At 36.0% G+C, this 18,003-nt stretch overlaps 3 protein-coding genes and 1 long non-coding RNA gene across 9 annotated transcripts; 2 read left to right on the top strand and 2 right to left on the bottom strand.

The window, feature by feature from the left end:
* The first annotated feature begins 1,353 nt into the window (after window positions 1–1,353).
* Window positions 1,354–4,961, top strand: LOC111806700 (cytochrome b5 domain-containing protein RLF). Of its 6 annotated transcripts, none has more exons than XM_087128810.1 (6): window positions 1,354–1,528; window positions 2,426–2,524; window positions 2,826–3,049; window positions 3,859–3,993; window positions 4,453–4,503; window positions 4,658–4,961. In XM_087128810.1, the coding sequence occupies exons 2-6, from the start codon at window positions 2,505–2,507 to the stop codon at window positions 4,753–4,755; spliced, it is 528 nt and encodes a 175-aa protein (XP_086984936.1). In that variant the 5' UTR covers window positions 1,354–1,528; window positions 2,426–2,504; the 3' UTR covers window positions 4,756–4,961. The 6 variants fall into 6 exon arrangements, with proteins under 6 accessions (XP_086984936.1, XP_086984935.1, XP_023547881.2 ...); XM_087128809.1 differs by having other exon boundaries at window positions 1,355–1,528; window positions 2,423–2,524; XM_023692113.2 differs by having other exon boundaries at window positions 1,357–1,528; window positions 2,677–3,049.
* A 530-nt stretch (window positions 4,962–5,491) lies between these two features.
* On the bottom strand, window positions 5,492–8,862 carry LOC147790024 (uncharacterized). The gene is made up of 2 exons (XR_015423080.1): window positions 8,720–8,862; window positions 5,492–6,167 (listed from the first exon to the last, which is right to left on the bottom strand). It is a non-coding gene; the product is annotated as an uncharacterized LOC147790024 (long non-coding RNA).
* Window positions 5,830–10,080, top strand: LOC111806699 (disease resistance protein RGA2). Its single transcript, XM_023692110.2, has 2 exons — window positions 5,830–9,196; window positions 9,851–10,080. The coding sequence occupies exons 1-2, from the start codon at window positions 5,830–5,832 to the stop codon at window positions 9,913–9,915; spliced, it is 3,432 nt and encodes a 1,143-aa protein (XP_023547878.2). The 3' UTR covers window positions 9,916–10,080.
* A 1,438-nt stretch (window positions 10,081–11,518) lies between these two features.
* Window positions 11,519–16,449, bottom strand: LOC111806698 (protein OBERON 4). Its single transcript, XM_023692109.2, has 3 exons — window positions 16,303–16,449; window positions 12,788–16,191; window positions 11,519–12,297 (listed from the first exon to the last, which is right to left on the bottom strand). The coding sequence occupies exons 2-3, from the start codon at window positions 15,876–15,878 to the stop codon at window positions 11,738–11,740; spliced, it is 3,651 nt and encodes a 1,216-aa protein (XP_023547877.2). The 5' UTR covers window positions 15,879–16,191; window positions 16,303–16,449; the 3' UTR covers window positions 11,519–11,737.
* Window positions 16,450–18,003: the final 1,554 nt, after the last annotated feature.

The following is an 18,003-nucleotide window of genomic DNA, read 5'->3' as shown; positions in this document are numbered from 1 at the left end:
GATATTCATTCTATCAAATTTCCGATTAAAAATATTTTTTGAAATGATTTTTAATTATTTCAAAATCATTTTCAAGAAATTTTAGAAGTTTTTCTTGTTTATTTTGAAATAAACTTTAACCTAAATCAATTATTATTTTCATCCAAAGATATTCTTCTAGATTTATAAGTTTTTTTTTTTTTTTTTTCGTTTTTTAATTAGCCCTTACTATTTAAAATTATTTATAATTAATTAGTCCTATCTTATAATATACTATATAAACTTAGGTTAATTAAGTCAAAATTTGTATTATTAAAATTTTCCAAATGACTGAAATTTACTTGTATTATTAAATTTTTTTACTTTATGCCCATTTCCAAGGCTTACTCAATATGAATATATGCCCATTTCCACCTAAAGTTTCTAGATGTTAGTTGACATTTTTCGTTGATGTTTTTCTAGATGTTTGAATGGAATCAAAAGGAAATTAATTTAAAACTATATTTAAATAATTTTAAATTTTAGTAAATAAGTATTTAATAGAACAAATTTTGACAAATTTAAAAATGCACATGGCTATGTTGAATCTTAGGTTATATACGCAGATAATAAGATTTCATTAGGTTATATACGCAGATACTAGGATTTATTAGGTTATATATACAGATAATAAGATTTATTAGGTTATATACGCAGATACCATTAGGTTATACACGCAGATACTAAGATTTATTAGGTTATATATACAGATAATAAGATTCATTAGGTTATATACGCAGATACCATTAGGTTATATATGTAGATACTAAGATTCATTAGGTTATATATACAGATAATAAGATTCATTAGGTTATATACGCAGATACCATTAGGTTATATACGCATATACTAAGATTCATTAGGTTGTGCACGCAGATACTAAGATTCACTAGGTTATACACGCAGATACTAAGATTCACTAAGTTATACACGCAGATACTAAGATAAGATTCATCAGGTTATACATGCACATACTAAGATTCATTAGGTTATACACACACATACTAAGATTCATTAGATACCAAGATTCATTACACTGGATTCTAGTTTCGGCCAAGTACTTTCGACCAAGTTTTGAGGCTCAACCTGCCTCTACTCTCGGCTAAAGTTGAAGTTCAAATACAAAGCTGTTATCTCGTTTTATCTTCTTGATTTTCAATAAGATCGCAAGGCTCTATTAAATATATTTGGATTTTTTTTTTTTATAGTATTTGAAATTAAATTTGAAATTGAAATTGAAATTCGAATTCGAATTAATCCAGGAATATTGCAATTTCAGTTAAATTTCTAATTTAGTTTCTATTTTATTTATAAGTTTCAAAATATTAAATGTTATTAATGTCACAAAAAAAATTTAAGGATTGTTTTAAGTCACAAGAATATTATGATCGTACTTAAAAGAAGATCAAATAAATAAAAGAAAACCCAACTATGATCCAGCACTCTCTCTTGACGAGATTGGGGACCTCACATTCCGTCCAGAAGCTTCGTCGTCACAGGATCGCCGGCTGTAAGTTGATGATTCTTTGCTTTCTTTAGGTTGTTTACGATTATGCATATACACGAAGACATTAATCTCCTTCTCAAGTTTCTTGAGATTTCTTCTGCCGCATTTCCATTGATTTCATCTTCCTAATTTCAAGTTTGAATGGTAAAGATAATGTGGCATTGCCTTTTCCTCTGCTTTCATTACCGATTCTTTTTTTTCAAGCGATTCAGGTAGTTTTAACTTTGATGCCTTTTGTCTCTCTGTTTTGTTTTTCCTTCGTTCTGAATTCCTTCTTCATTCCTCTTCTGTGTTTTGGTTCTGAATCTCAACTAGTGTCATGCCTATTATTTCTCTTCTGATGTCGTGATTCCATCTTTTTGTTTTTTTTTGAATCGCGGATTATCATTTTCTTCTGTTTTATACAGTTAGACTATAGGACCGGACAATGCGGCAAAATTAGATTCAGAAATACGCTTTGAATCAATCACTGGACGATCTGTTTCAACTCGCACGGTGCAATTGTATAGTGCGAGTTTAACATCACTGTGTTAGTTCATGTTAGTTGTGTTTAGGTGATAAATTGGTGCTGTTCTCCACTAAAAAAGTTTTACCTCTTCATTCCTATGATAAATGTAAACTATCGATCTTGTTTCTTGATGGATGATCTTCGGAATATTCGTAGATTACTGCATTTCTTCGGTCTCCTTACCTTTACTTTCACAAGATAATGATAATATTTATATCCTTATTAGGGTAATATTAATTTATACAATGAGTCTAAATTTGCTGATTTCGAAATAAGTTCACTGACACTAGTTAAATAAATTGCATTCACTTTATTTGAAATATAGATCAAATGTAAATGGAAAATCATGTTCTATCTACTATCTATTGACTACGGGTATTGTAATGCAGCAGAACAATTTCTTGAAGTTTTGCTGTTGGATGAGAGAGGTTGCTTGAAATTTGGGACTAAATATTCAGATGGATTTTAATAATGACTTCACATTTTATCAGGCAAGTATACTTTTTATTCTATAAAATTAGGTCTTAAGTTTTTAACTCAATGACATGTTTTCTTCTTTCTATTGTTTCGCCATCTTCAGTTGGAAAAATGTTTGGTATCCAACGTAAGTTATATTACTGTTACTGTTATATGAATATAGTAGGTGGGTTTAGCTGAAAAGGATGATAAAGAGGCGAGGGATCTTGCATCAGAAATAGGCGATATTACCTTGAGGGATGAATTGGCGAATAACACCGTTAGTAGGACTCATGTCATTTTGAATGATAAACTATCGAATGATATCAATTCCAGAAAGCAGGCAACAGTTGGTTCTTTGGATTTCAATTCGTCTTCAAAACAATCAAGTACGTTGCCAACAGAAGAGGTGAGGAAAGATACTGGAAAGGTTGTGAAGAAATCAAAAAAACAAGGGATTGCTGTGCGTAAGCATGCAGTTCGAACAAAAGTTCCTTTTGAGAAGGGATATAGTCAAATGGATTGGCTTAAGCTTACTCGAACCCATCCTGATCTTGCAGGTATTTGTGAAACTGCCTTGCATTTTGATATTATGATTTGCTTGAGCCTATCTGGCAACTCTTTTATTCTTCTTGTTAAGACAATTGCCTATCTTTTAATTTGGTAAGCTCTTTTAACTTTGATGAAAACAACAATTTAATCCCTGAATTTAATTTGTAATATAGCTCTTGAAATTTAAAATTTATAACAATTTGGTCATTGAACTTTAGTATGTAACCTTCCAATCCCTATAATGAAAGAATTCATCATAATTGAGTGTTGGTTTTTATTCTTTGATGACTTGACCTTTATTGATCTACTTATGTTAGAAATATTAAAATTTTACAATATTTTTCATGATAGAGATTAAATTATTACCAAATTATTACCAACTTCTAAGATACATGGACTAAATCGTTACATACTAAAATTTATGGATCAAATTGTTACAAAATTGAATAGATAGGGATTAAAGCGTTAGAAACTTAAGTTTAGAGATTAAATTGTTATTTCTAAGTCTACGTGTAATCTTGCCCTCTGTTGATGTTTGTTTAGGCTGTTTTAGAGAGAAATTGTTTGCAGCTAGCTGGTGCTTGCCATGTTTAAGATTCAGAAAAGCTACTAAATATCTATTTTATCTAAATTATGAACTTCACAGAGGACTCACTTGCCATTTTCTTTGTGCCTACATCAGAATCAATATGATTGTTATTATCTGTGTTGCAAAATCGGATCATTTTTGTTGTTTTCAGGGTTGTTAATGGTACTAATTTACCCCCTGAGAAATAATGCTAGTGATTTTGAACATTTGTTCATGACTGTGGATTAGAATTGAAAGGCCAGTCAAATAAAAGGCTTATCCCTATGAGCGAAGTTAAACAACATCAGAGTGAGGGCTCCATGTGGACTGTTCTGAGAGGTCGCGTGTACAATTTATCTCCTTATATGAAGTTTCACCCTGGAGGTATGGGCATCATGCAAATTTATTTTTTCCAAGTTAAAATATCTTTTTTTAGTGAATTTCCAATCCATCTGGTGAAGTAGCAAATGATTAGTTTGTAATGCATGTTATGGTGTCTCCTGTTCAAGAATTACCACTCTTGCATATATAGATTCTGCTAATATTTTATGTTCAATAAGATGGAAATTGGCAACATCATCATGTTATTCAATTCTTTGAAGGGTGATTAGTCTCCTTTATTCATGACCTAGGTAGATAGCTCATAAGAGACTAGCTTCTAGTTCTCTACTAATATATTCCTAATCCTGGCTCTGATTCTTTCATGTACTTTCTAGTTATTATTTGGGATGATTCTTGAAATGCATTTTTAAAATCATGATTGAGAGTTATTAGAGTACATCAAAGGCATGTTCTTGGGGGTAGACTTGAAGTAGTTGACCTTTTGACAAACTTCTTTATCAGGTACTGAAATACTCATGAAGGCAGTGGGAAAAGATTGTACATCTTTATTCGGTATCCTTGGAATTTTGTTTAGTTTTTTGTTAATAACGTCTATCTCGATGGAACAAACGTTGTTGCCATCTTTAATTTTTCGTGCAGCTTCCATCGGTTTATTTAACGAATTCTGAATTGGTAACAAAAAGTTGTGTCCTTAAACAACCTTCAGATAAATACCATGCTTGGGTGAATGCTGAATTTTTGCTGGAGGAGTGTCTGATCGGCACCTTGGATGATAGACATCGACGGTTCTATGGTATGCCTTGACCATGTCAAGATGCTATATTTTTTTTTTTGTTTTTTTTTTTTCTTTCTATTTCGAGAAATGGAATCAAATTGCTGTTAGAGTTCCTCAGCACGACACAAACTCGGATGAAATTTTAACACTTATCGACCTTTAACGTTCAAGAGAACTATTTGTTCTTCATGTGGTTCTTGAGTTTTGGAATAAAACAAGTTTCTTTTCTTCAAAATTGTGAGATCTAGAGTGTAAGTACTACATGGGTTCATTTACGTTTCCACTGTCTAATGGACAATGATAATCAACGAAAATAGATAAAAATTAGGAAGCAAAGTCATATTTGGAAACGCTCTTAAAAAAGACAAACCAAAATGGACAAGTAATGCCATGAATTTTAAATTGAAAAATTTTAAATTCAAATTTTTAATAAAAATTTTCATAGATAATTCTATAGGATTAAAATTCAATCTCCAATACTGGTAAGAAAAAATAATAATTTTGAATTCAAATTTTCAATTTGATCTTCAAATGATTATAACACATAACACATATTTTTTACCGGACAGGTCAAATATCATATTTTTTAGGGTTTAGGGTTTAGGTCGAATATCATATTTAGGGTTTAGGTCGAATATCATATTTTTTAGGGTTTAGGTCGAATATCATAATTCATTGAAGACAATCTCGTATACTCCTGAGGACCTGAAAAATGAAAAAAAAAAAAAAAAAAAAAAAAAAAAAAAAAAAAGAAGAAGAAGTAAATAACTGGGAAAGCTCAAATTGAGTTTAAGCATTGGTTCCAAAGTTAAAATTTGGGTATCCTTAGTCGCATTCTTGTCAGTTGCAAGTGGTGTTCACATTGTAATAAATCTTTGACCAAGTCCCCATCGTTTCTGTTTGTATGTCACATCATTATCCCTTGAGCTGTCCACAACAGATGGAAAATTTTTCAATCGTAGATGTTCATCCATTTTCATCCTAAACTTTACAAAATCTCAAACGTCGAACCCCTGAGCCCTGGTTTCGTTTTAGTTTTCAACTGGAAGTCAAATGGGTAGTCTTTAGTGTTCTTCAGATCTTACAAAGCAATTCTGTTTCCCATGACACCAATGGCTGAAGGAGTTCTGTTCAATCTAGCTGCGGATATCATTAAAAAACTAAGCTCTCTAGCTTCCCAACAACTTGGAATGCTATGGGGAGTGAAGGATGAGCTAACCGAACTCAGAAGCTCTGTTTCAGCCATCAAAGCTGTAGTTCTTGATGCAGAGGAGCGCCAAACTAAAAGTCACTTTTTGAAGGATTGGCTCGAGAAGTTGAAAGAAGCTCTTTATGATGCAGAAGATGTACTTGATGAAATCTCTTGTGAGGCTGTTCGTCGAGGAAGAAAAGCGAAGCAGGTAAGGATCTTCTTCTCTAGATATAACCTGATCGCATTTGACTATAAGATAACACGTCAAATAAAGAATGTTAGAGAGAGGTTGGAAGTGATTGCTGCTGAAAGAAAGAACTTTCATTTGACTGAAATCATTGGACAAAAGACTCAGCATGGTTCGTTTGATCAAATTCATATGGGGGCAGAGACTCACTCTTTTTCAAATAATGAAGAGGTGATCGGAAGGGATGATCATAAGAGAGTAATAAAAGATCTTTTACAAGATATGAATGTCAAAGACAATATTTCATTCATCGCAATAGTTGGAATGAGTGGAATAGGCAAGACAACACTGGCTAGATCCCTCTTCAATGATTCACAAGTATCACAATGTTTTGATCTAAAAATTTGGGTTTGGGTTTCTCAAAATTTTGAAGTGAAAATAGTAGTGGAGAAGATTATAGAATCCGCAACAAATAGCCGTCCTAATGTACATGGGATGGAATCTCTGCAAACCCAGCTTCAAAAAATGCTCCAAGGAAAGAAATATCTGTTGGTTATGGATGATATATGGAATGAAAGCGAACAAAAATGGTTCGAATTGAAAAACTTGTTGATGGGTGGTGCGAGAGGGAGTAAGATTATGATCACAAAGCGTGATAGTACACTAGCGGTAGAGATCTCAAACATGACGTCTTTAATCACTTTGAAGGGCCTATCAGAGAGTGATTCTTGGTCGTTGTTTAAAAAGGTGGCATTCATGGATGGTATAGAGCCAGAAAATCCGAAGTTGATACAATTAGGAAAAGAGATTTTGGTGAAGTGTGGAGGTGTTCCTCTTGTAATAAGGCATATAGGACGTCTGCTATACATAGAAAAATCTGAAGAAGAATGGATATCCTTCAAGAATAACCAACTTTTGGAAGTCATTCAACGGGATCACGACATGGCATCGATACTAAAATTGAGCTATAACCACCTTCCATCAAATTTAAAGCAATGTTTTGCTTATTCATCCTTGTTACTTAAATATAGGCTCATCCATAAAGATGAATTGATTCGACAATGGGTGGCTCAAGGTTTTGTCCAATCACTAAATGGGTGTAAATCCATGGAAGATACAGGAAATGACTATTTCATGGAATTGTGTTGGAGGTTCTTCTATGAAAATTTTAATGACGAGCATAACTTTGAGGATGATGTTTATATCCATGATGTGATGCATGATCTTGCTAGGATGGTAGCAGGAAACGAATATGTAGGTGGGAATCAGAATCATGATCATGTTGTTGGCGAAAGTACTCGCCATATCTTATTCGACCGTGAAATAGGAATATGGGAACATGTTCCATCCAAATTACGCAAGGCAAAAGGATTGAGAACCTTTATTTTATCCAATGATATCTTGGACAGGAAGAATCAGATGAATGAAGTTGTTTTGGATGAGCTCTTTTGCAGATTTTCACGTTTGCGAGTACTAGATTTAAAGTACTCAAATATTAAAAGGGTGCCAGATTCTATCAAAAGGCTTACACATCTTCGATATCTTGATCTATCTGGAAATTATATGAAATCACTCCCAAATTCTGTCACTGCATTGGTAAATCTGCAAACACTAAATCTAAAGCAATGTTATGCACTGAAGAAACTGCCAAGAGGGACTAGAAATCTGGTAAATCTTAGGCATCTTAATATATCTGATTCAACCCATCTAACCCATATGCCAGAAGGAATGGGAAAATTGACTTGTCTACAGACATTAAGTTCATTTGTGTTGGACAGTCATAGTCATAGGCTTGGGAGTAAGCTAATCGAACTGAATGGGCTGAACGATCTAAGAGGATCCTTAGAGATTATAGGTTTAGAGAATTTGAAGTTTACACCATCGGAAGCCAGTTTAGCAAACCTGAAAGAGAAAAAAGGTCTGCGACATTTGACACTGATATGGAAGAATCTGAGTGGGGATGAGCATAGATTCCAAGCTGATGAAGAAATATTAGCAGGGCTAGAACCAAATCCAGCCATTGAATCCTTTAGAATCTCAGGGTATTTTGGAGTCAAATTACCCAACTGGTTGTCCTTGTCCAGCCCACTTATGAAGCTAACTCGCATTATGATCGTGAATTGCAAGAGACTGCAAAATCTACCTCAGATCCAGCACCTTCCTGCTCTCAAGTCTCTATACTTAGTGAACTTAACATCTCTGAAATTCATAGACAACACTGATCCATACTCATCAGCACTGTTTTTTCCATCTCTAGAAAGTCTATGTTTAATGGATATGCCTAATTTGGAAGCATGGTGGGAAAGGGAATCAATGGTGGAAGAGGAATTCCTTCCAACGTTTCCATGTCTAACTATACTATCAATCTCCAACTGTCCGAAGCTAGCTACCATGCCAGGACACCCACCTTTAACAGATATTACATTAGACGGTGTTGGTCTACAGATGATGAGTAGCATACGAAGCAGTTCAAATTCCTCTCCATCTTCGAGTTTGAAAAGTCTAGAACTCAAAGGAATCGAGGATCTACAAAATTTATCACACAAACTACGACAAAATCTCAATTCATTGAAATTTCTGTATATAACAGAATGCGAAAATTTGGTGAACTCACTCTTTGACGATACGCGTAGTAGTAGTAGTACCTCGACCAGGAATTATACAGAGCTTGGAGATGCTATGCAATGGAAATTCCTTCATAATCTGAAATTCTTGCGTCTTGAGAATCTCCCGAAGCTAGTGTCGCTGCCAATCGAGGTCCAGCATTGGACTGCCCTGAAATTTCTGATAATATCAAAATGCCCTAATTTCAGCAGCTTACCAGAATGGATTGGCGAGCTGGTTTCACTTCAGGAGCTGGAGATTCTTGAGTGTCCAAAATTAAAATCATTGCCGGAGGGAATTCGGGAACTCAAAGCTTTGAATCACCTCCGCATTGCGGGTTGCCGGGAATTGGAAGAAAGATGCAGAGAGGGAGGCGAGGATTGGCCTAAGATTGCACATGTCCCCCATTTTTGGCGGTTCCTTTCGTACTATAAAAGATACGAAAATGCCACCGACTTTAACACTCACCAACCATCTCTTTCTTCAGGTACATATTTATATATTATTTACTCTCCCTCTCCCGTTGTATCTAGTTTAGGGTTTAGGGTTTAGAATTACTGACGACAAAAGTATGGTAAGTTTAAAGAATCTACGGTTTGAGCATGTATAAGATCAAATCGGGATTCATTTCGTGATCACCGTAGATGACAAAAGTACATTAGGGTTAGAGAATCTCGAGTACGATCGGCAAACTAAGTATAGGGTCAAAGTGTAACTCATTTTGAGACCGCTGTAGATGTCAAAAGTACATGTTAGGTAAAAAAATCTGATCTTATCGGGTATGGGATCAAACCATGAATTCGTTTTAAAATCTCCAACTAATCGTAAGTTTCAAAAGTTCCGAATCATGGAAAGTCAATATACATTCTTCACTTTTCTCTTTACTTGCTCCTCTGTGTCTCCGACCTAACTTATGTTTAAAAGCTTAGGTTCTATCAGTCACAAAGTTTAGATTTATGTCTCATAACGTCATTAATTTCAAAATTTCAAAAGTCTCTTACATGTTAGGGACCTATTAAACATACAATTCTTATAAAATCGATGAACTTTTGAAAGTTAAAAATCAGAAAGTTTAAAAAGTAAATTTATAAATTACCCGATTTAACATGCGTATCGATATCTTTTGTTGTGTCGTGTTTAGGATCGGAAGCAAAGCGCGGGATATGGAGGAAAATGAAAGTGTACTTAATCACCAAGAGAGGGTAAAGATGTTACCTTCGCATCAGCATCTAATGGTGGCTTCACTTCTTTGCCAATCTTATTGATGGCGTAAGTTCTTAGGGTAATTTGATACTAAAGTGTGAAAACCTTTCTCTAAAAACTTCGAGGGAAACCTCAGAAAGGAAAGTCCAACGAGGACATTATTTACTAGCAGTGGGCTTGAACTATTACAAATGGTAAAAGGATCAGGTGGTGTGCGGTGTGCGAGCGAGGACGTTGGGCCCGAAAAGCCCAAAAAGTAATGTAGAAGGGAAAGTTACTTCTAAGTTAACCTTTCACTAGTGGTTGAAGGTTCAATTCTTGTCCAAAAATGCCTTGCCAATCTTTAGATCACAAGCAAAGTTACCTTTATTTCCCATCACCCAATTGACTCAAGTGACTAGAAAGCTTCAATATCCACAATAATCTTCACCATCCATCACTTCAACTAATGTTCAGCATAAAAACAATAGCAGCTTGATGCCAGAATGAGCTGAAAGATGAACATGAATCACAACAAAACTGAAGTGAATCCCTTCACTCATAGTTTATTGATGCTGCAAACGAAGTGGTTCCCCACACTTTCGCTGCACGACGAACACGATGAACTTTCGAAGTATGGAAGATGGCCTCCTGCTATAACTGTTTATCAGTGGCCATAATAATAATCTTCTGCAATAATATCATACCAATTTCCAGCATGTTCATAGGCTTAAAAGTATTGCACGATGAACACAATGAACACGACGAACTTTCGAAGCACGCAAGATGGCCTCCTGCTACAACTGTTCCTCAGTGGGCACAATAATAATCTTCTACAATAATATCATACCAATTTCCAGCATGTTCATAGGGTTAAAATTATTGACTGTAACAATCCACACCCATACAGGTATCAATCCAATAATAATTATATATTCAAAAGATCTAAGAGGGAAAAATAATTGAAGTTGGTTTAGTTTGACCAAAGCAGGTTTCTCTTGTTCCTATAAAGATAAAAGGACTCGACCTTGAAGTTGGATTTGTTGCAATAATTGAAGCTGCATGGTGGGGGAAGTCTACGGAATTAATATCTATATGTATATCTGTTCTTTCCCAGTGCCTATCGACATCAGCATAGACAAATTGTCGCCAAATTTCTAGAAGTCAATAATGATGGCTTAAAATTGAAAGAGCAACTTGCAGTCTATAACCCACAACTTTCCTAACGAAAACCACTTCAGAATTGTAACATTAAGCTTTATAATGTGTAAATAAAGATGACAACAATATAAGACAAATTCAGACCTCTTGATCGTCGTCGTAAGACAGCTTTGCAGCATGATATGGAAGCTTCGAGCTCGAGCGCTGGGGTGTATCGTCTGCTTCAAATAAGAAAAGAGAAGTACATGAGAACAGCAAATAAACATGAATTCTAAGAAGTTTCAGGCTCCCACATTACTAAAATAACAAGTTTTCAACCTTACACAGGTGGTAGTCCATCTCATTTGTTTCTTTCGAGCGACATCCAAAATGACAACTTCGACGTTAATAAAAGTCCCGAAAGTTAATCTTCATCTGTGAACACACAGCTCCAGAACAATGCTTTGAGATATAGTTGGGTTACAAGTGACGAAAACCCGATTAAAATTCTTTCGGATTGCTTTCATAGATGGCATTGTTTATACATGAACAAATGCTGTTGAAGTCGCTGTACAGACTTTAGTTAGCAGTACAAAAATAGAGGGTAGAACCTAGAAGAACTAATACGATGGATTGAAAATATATAAGCCTATAAATTTGAAATACTTCCAACGAGATGAGGCAGAAAGAATCCCAGTTATACCAATCACACTGGGAGGTTCCGTTTTGTAGCATCCATTTTCAAAAGGAGATCTCTAATATCTGCCTCCATCCGTACCTTCAAGCTAGAGTATTCTCGATGAGCTCTTTCTAGAGCGTGGAGTTCCTCGATTTTCTGTTTGCGAATATCATCAGCTTCTGTCAAACGCAACTTGGCAATTCTACTTGTGTACTCTTCATCTATTTTCTTGTTTTTTGCAATAGCAATGCGCTTTAAACCTTCTGCTTCTCTTCTAGCATCGTCCGCTCGTGCTTGAAACATTTTGGCCTCGGCAAGTTTTATTCTAACTATACTGTCCAGTTCATCAAAAAGGGGCTCCCTGTGAGAACTTAGCTGCAATTCTGGCTCCATTACTCGTTTGTCGCTCCGTTCATAGTTTAGACTAGGAAGAGCATTCGCGGATCTTTCCATTTGGGGGACTTTTTCAGAATATATGGATTTCAACCATGGAGCTTCCTGACATGATCCTGAAACTACGTTGCTGCTTTTTGATGGATCCTTTCCAGCTTGAAGTGGTGTCTTGCCTAACTTAGGGAAATCAGCGCCTGAAATCACACATGAAACAGAAAAAAAAGTGAAAATTAGCAACATTCCGTTTCACAGATTGCTTCTAGTCACTACTACAAGTACATATAGTTCCAAATTTCCAATACTAAGCAACCGACACTCGGTCAACTATCACGGAACATTCCTGCAAAAGAACAGACAGTCTCACAATGAAACCCATAAGCCAATCTGCTACAAAAGGCTTCAATGCTAGAGCAATCAAATCAAGAGGGCGTGCTGCAGAGAAAATAAAAGTACTTCCATGATGGCATATCCCAATATCTCTCGATTCATATCGATGGCTCGGAGGCATATTGTCTCAGAAAATAAAGGAAGGATTCACAGGATATGGAACAATGGCAAGATAAATTCTCACACTTCCAACATACTAACCAAGCATTATACAGAATAAGACTATTTCAATGTGTCCGTGGATATCATTGTCAATTTCAAGGCATAACATGAACAACAAAAATGGATTTAGCTTACCAGAAATGAAAGCCATAATATGAGTGTACACCTCAGGAAGCTTCGACTTATTGGCTAATCTTGCCAGCATATGGTCAACAAGTTCATGAAGTTGTTTCCCTCTCACGTCTTTGCTAGCAGAAAAAATTCTTTTAACATATTCAAGTTCCCTGGAGAAAGTTTCAGCCGTCCAATCTTTAGCAAAATTTTGGAAAACCTCCTTCACAAACCCGAACATCTCTGAAGGATGATCACAGGCAACACAATGAAACTGCATTTCAGTTGCTCCATGGTCCCCCATCGCACTAGGACCGTTTCTAATGTAAGATTCACGTAAGGCGCAATCCGCATGGCACCAGTGAAGACAAACATCACAGCCAACCCAACTACATGTATTAGATGCCATATCGAATTTTGAACAAACGAGACACATACAAGCACTGCAAAATCCATTTTTCGGTGCACAAACTTTACAATCACACTCATCCACAGGCAAAAGATTCCTGCATGTCATATTTTTGCATCTTAAGTTTAGAAAGATCTCGGCTAAGTCGGACGATCCAACAGCACTTGTGTCCTTAAGGAAATCTGGTAGACCAGTTTTTAGGCCAACCAAGATTTCCAACTGTACTCGATGGCATTTAAGAAGCATATCCATTGTGATGTTCGACTTATTTTGCAGTGCTTTCTGGATAGCATATAATTGACCACGTTTGTCTGCATCGGACAAGATATTACAAATAATTGCTCTCAGATGTTCTATGAACTGACCTGTCATCTCATTAAATCTCTTAGACATTTCATCCACTGGTTCAGTAATTAGTCTGGCAACTACGGCTTCAATAAGAAGCTTTTCCTGTTCCTTCAAACTACCAGTTCTATATAAACTACCACTGCTCTCTTTCACTGTTCTCTTCTTTTCCAAATTAATAGCTAATCCACCATCATGAGATCCTACCCTTAGAGAAGACGATCTATTGTCATCGTTGGACTTTGAATTACCGACCAAATGTTTATGAAAGCTTAATTGTCTATCCAGTCCACTAACAACTTTTGAGCTTTCTTCCTCACATGCAGGGCGACCCAGAATGGTTTGAACGTTTGAAATACCATGTGATGATTGAGATGGTTGAATGCAGCCATTGCTGTTCATCAAAAAATTTTGGTATAAGGGAAGTTCCTTCGACTTAGACTCATTTTGTGACTGTCCCACCCAAGCTCCTTGAGAAGCCTGATCAATTCCCTGAAATATTGGACGACTTCCAACAGATTGTTCAAAGTTGTCCATTGAATTCTGATTCATAGAACAGCTTGGGTTGTGAAAGAAAGAGTGAGACCCTGAGAAAGACATTGACGGGGCAAATCCATCCGAATTAGTGCAAAAAGTGTTACTAAGAGACTGGACACTTCTTCCTCGACTTGGGGAACTGGGTGCTGCAACTGGATCACCAGTAGCACCAATAGGTAACAAAACATTTGGTAAGCTTAGAGAAAGATCAAAGGGCTCGAGCATGAGCTTTTGGTCCCTCTGCCTACTATCACCAGATTCATCCAGTTTCTCGACTTTTCTAACGGGAGATCTTGTGAACAACTCAAACCCCCTGGTACTTGGCCCTTCCATATCACTGTCCCTACAGATTTCAGTAGCACCATGTTCTCTGTCTATCCATGCTCCATCTTCTGCAGAATATGCAGCATGGGAGCTTGAAGAACAAACAGCCACACTTTTTCCTTTATCTCTAAAATTTTGAGTCAGTGCCTCGGTAATTTTTGTTCTCACGCCGTCCGATGATTCATTTTCTACCTCTTTATCTGCATCATCAAAATCGCTAGTCTTAATTTCAAGATCAATGTCCTTGCTTTCCTTGCATTTCTCATCCAAGTGAACCGAAGTCCCTAAAGAGTCCTTTTCATCTGCTCCATTACGTCGTTCTCTTTCATCAACTAAACTGTCTTCCAACTTGTCACCTTCATCAGCCATGACATCGAGTTCATCCTTAGTACAACTCCTCAAATTATTCGATACATTCCGACTCTCTGATAAACCAGCTTCATCGCTGCAAGCTTCGTTTTCTTTAGTCACATCCATGCCATTATCCAACAATTCAGCCTCTCCTACAACACTATCTTTCTGATCTTGAACTTGATTCTCACTTTTAAGCTCCCCCTGATCATTATCAGATTCCAAATGCTTTATTGCTGCCAATTTATCTTCACTCTCAGGAAATGATTCAGCTTCACATCCAATTTCGGATTGGGGCTCAGGTTCGAGTTCAACATTCAGTTCAGGTTCAGGTGCAAGTGCAGGTTCTGCATCGGGATCAGGCTCTAATTCTCCTTCCTCCATTTCACTGTTATTCCCACTTTCAACCTGCAGATCCTCCTCCTTCTTCACCTCCACGCTCTTCGATTGCTCGCTCTCCGAGTCCTTCGACCATGTTGGTGACTTGGACTTCGATTCTTGGGCTCTCACACCCCTTGAAACCAAACTAGGTGAGGCTCTTAACTTAGATTGCTCACTACTTGAATCTTTAGACAGAGACGGTGATTTCACATCCCTCAATCCCTTGGGAGAATTCCTCGCACTCCCTCTCTCTTCCAATCCTCCAACACCCCCACCTCTGCTTCTTGCTCCCTCATCAACTTCTTTATTCCAACTCCCAAATCTCCGCCAAGAAGATACACTACCTTCTCTCCCAGACCTGTCCCGCTCTGATCGAAACCCTTTAGGGTACTCTCTGCGAGACCCAGAGTAGCTTTCCGACCTGCGAGGCGCAATACGATCTCCTCCACCTCCACCTCCACCGCCACTACTACCAGCATAGCCCCTACTCTCTCCACTTTCCCGAAACCGATCAAATCCTTTTCGCCGATCAAACCCCTCAAAGTCATAATCTGATCGCTTACGCACCAGCCTCAAACCTTCCCGATCCTCATCCCCTGATCGATCCCGATAATATCTACCAGACGAAGACGACAGATTCTTCCGTATAGCCTCGGATTTATGATAAAATACTCGATGTGAAGACGACGACCGACTCAACACAAGATCCTTACCCGGATTTTTCTCCGCGTACGAGTCGAGATCGTCGCAAGATTTCAACCTCTTCATTTCAAAATCAAATAAATAGCAACAACAACAACAACAACAACCAGGATAAAGAAATCCCACGTAAAGAAGATTACACTACAAACTTCATAAACCTCCGCCGGTAATCCATATGAAGATAATGTCCCAAGAGCTAGGGCTTCAGAGAACCCTAGCCTCAAAACCCAAGAGGTACAAGGAGCAAACAGAATGAGTACAGAACCATAGAATCAGTTACCACAAAAAGGTTGGATAAATGGAAGATAGCAGTGGGTGGGGGAGATGACCAGCGACGGCGACGGCGACGGCGAAAAAGACGGATTTGAGAAGCGACAAGCTGGAAAAATAGGAAAAGGGAGAATTCATCATCAGGTTTAAAGCGGAGTCCAAAGTAGTCAACGAAGTATAATAGCTTTTAAGCAGAGAAAAGAGAGAGAGAGTTTGATACGCAAAGTGGTCCGAAGAATTTGCAATATTTTAGTGTGTGAAAATGGGACTGTTCTTGTTTCTCTCTGCTTCGACAATAGCGGAAGACGGCAACAAAATCCAGACAGCGGAAACGAAGATAGCGGTGCACCCGAATGCTTCATTTTCTTCTTTAAGCCTCTTTTATACAAAGCCATTTTTTAAAAAAAAAAAAAATTAATTAATAATTCATTTATCTCAACACTAAAATTGGTTCAAATTTCTCCATAAATATTATATCCTCATTTTTTTTTTATGTTAAAAAATATATAAATTTACAAATTTAGTCCATAAACTTTCTATTATTCGGTAGACCTTTAAACTTCGATTTTTTTAAACTTTATATTACATATAACATGATGCTAATTCCTATAAACATTTAATAGATTTTTAAAAAAAATGTAATAAAATATAATTCTATTAAAAAAAATCATGAAAAATTGATAGTTTGTTCCAGTGCAACTTATTTGTATGTGTTTGAATTTAGTGCAACTTATTTCTACTTTGAATTATGGAATATATGATATTCGTAATCATTTAATATTTGAAAAATATATTAGTTATGGAATATATCTTATATATTTTTTTTATTAAATTAAATATAAATTTCCTCTTTATTCTATAAACAAAAAAAAAAAACTTTACTAACAGTTGGGTGATGAAAGTCCCACTTCGGCTAATTTAGAGAATGATCATGGATTTATAATCAAATAATATTTTAGTATAAGGCATTTTGAGGAAGCTCAAAGCAAACCCACGAGAGCTTATGTTCAAAATGTACAATATAATACTATTGTAGAGAGTCATGTTAATCTAACATAGTATTAGAGTCATGCCCTAAAACTTAGTCGTGTCAATAAGATTGACAAATCCTCAAATGTAACAAATCATATCATTGTGGAGAGTTGTGTTCATCTAATATGGTATTAGAATTATACCTTAAAACTTAGTCATACCAATAAGATTGGTAAATTGTCGAACAAAGGAATCCAAAAGAAAAGGAGAAGGCCAAGAATTAATAAAACGAATCGTAATAGTTAATATAACTATAAATAATATCACATAAAAGATTTGATACACATAAGTTAACGTTAATCGATAACTATAAATAATTTTCGTGATTTATCTTTAATAAGATAATATATTTTCTAAAATTATAATTATTTCAAAGTTGAATGTTTTTTTTTTTTTTTTTTTTAACAACTAATATTTTCAAAATTCAAATTTTCAGAAAGATAAATCCTAAATTAGCTAAATTAAATATTTAACGTTCCGTTTAATTCATAAATTCACTGCATGTGAGATCAACTTTTGAAGACGCGATCGTAGCCGTTCACGTGGCAAATCAAACATCAGATGTAAGATTGTCAGTGTTGGCTTTGACGGATGCACGCTTTCTCTTTGAATGTCGTCTCTGACTCTGACATTTAAAAAATAATGTAATTTGACTTTTCAATTTGGAAAATTTGTCAGCCGTCGGATGGACGAGGGCCCAACTTTTGTACCTAATCGGTCAAGATCACATGCCACGTGTACGGCAAGGGACAGCCCCTCGTTCAAATATCAGATAAAAAGTTTTATCTTTTATTTTGAATGGCTTGGCATATTACCAAAAGGTCAATCTAATTTCTAAACCACATAAATATATAAATATATAAATATTTTTTTTTAGTCTATGGTGGTT

Source organism: Cucurbita pepo, chromosome 12 (genome assembly GCF_057944985.1).
Source record: "Cucurbita pepo subsp. pepo isolate OVF chromosome 12, ASM5794498v1, whole genome shotgun sequence".
In the NCBI taxonomy this organism is placed as follows: domain Eukaryota; kingdom Viridiplantae; phylum Streptophyta; class Magnoliopsida; order Cucurbitales; family Cucurbitaceae; genus Cucurbita; species Cucurbita pepo.
Note: the sequence above shows the minus strand (reverse complement) of the source record. Positions and strands in the feature narration are given on the sequence as shown.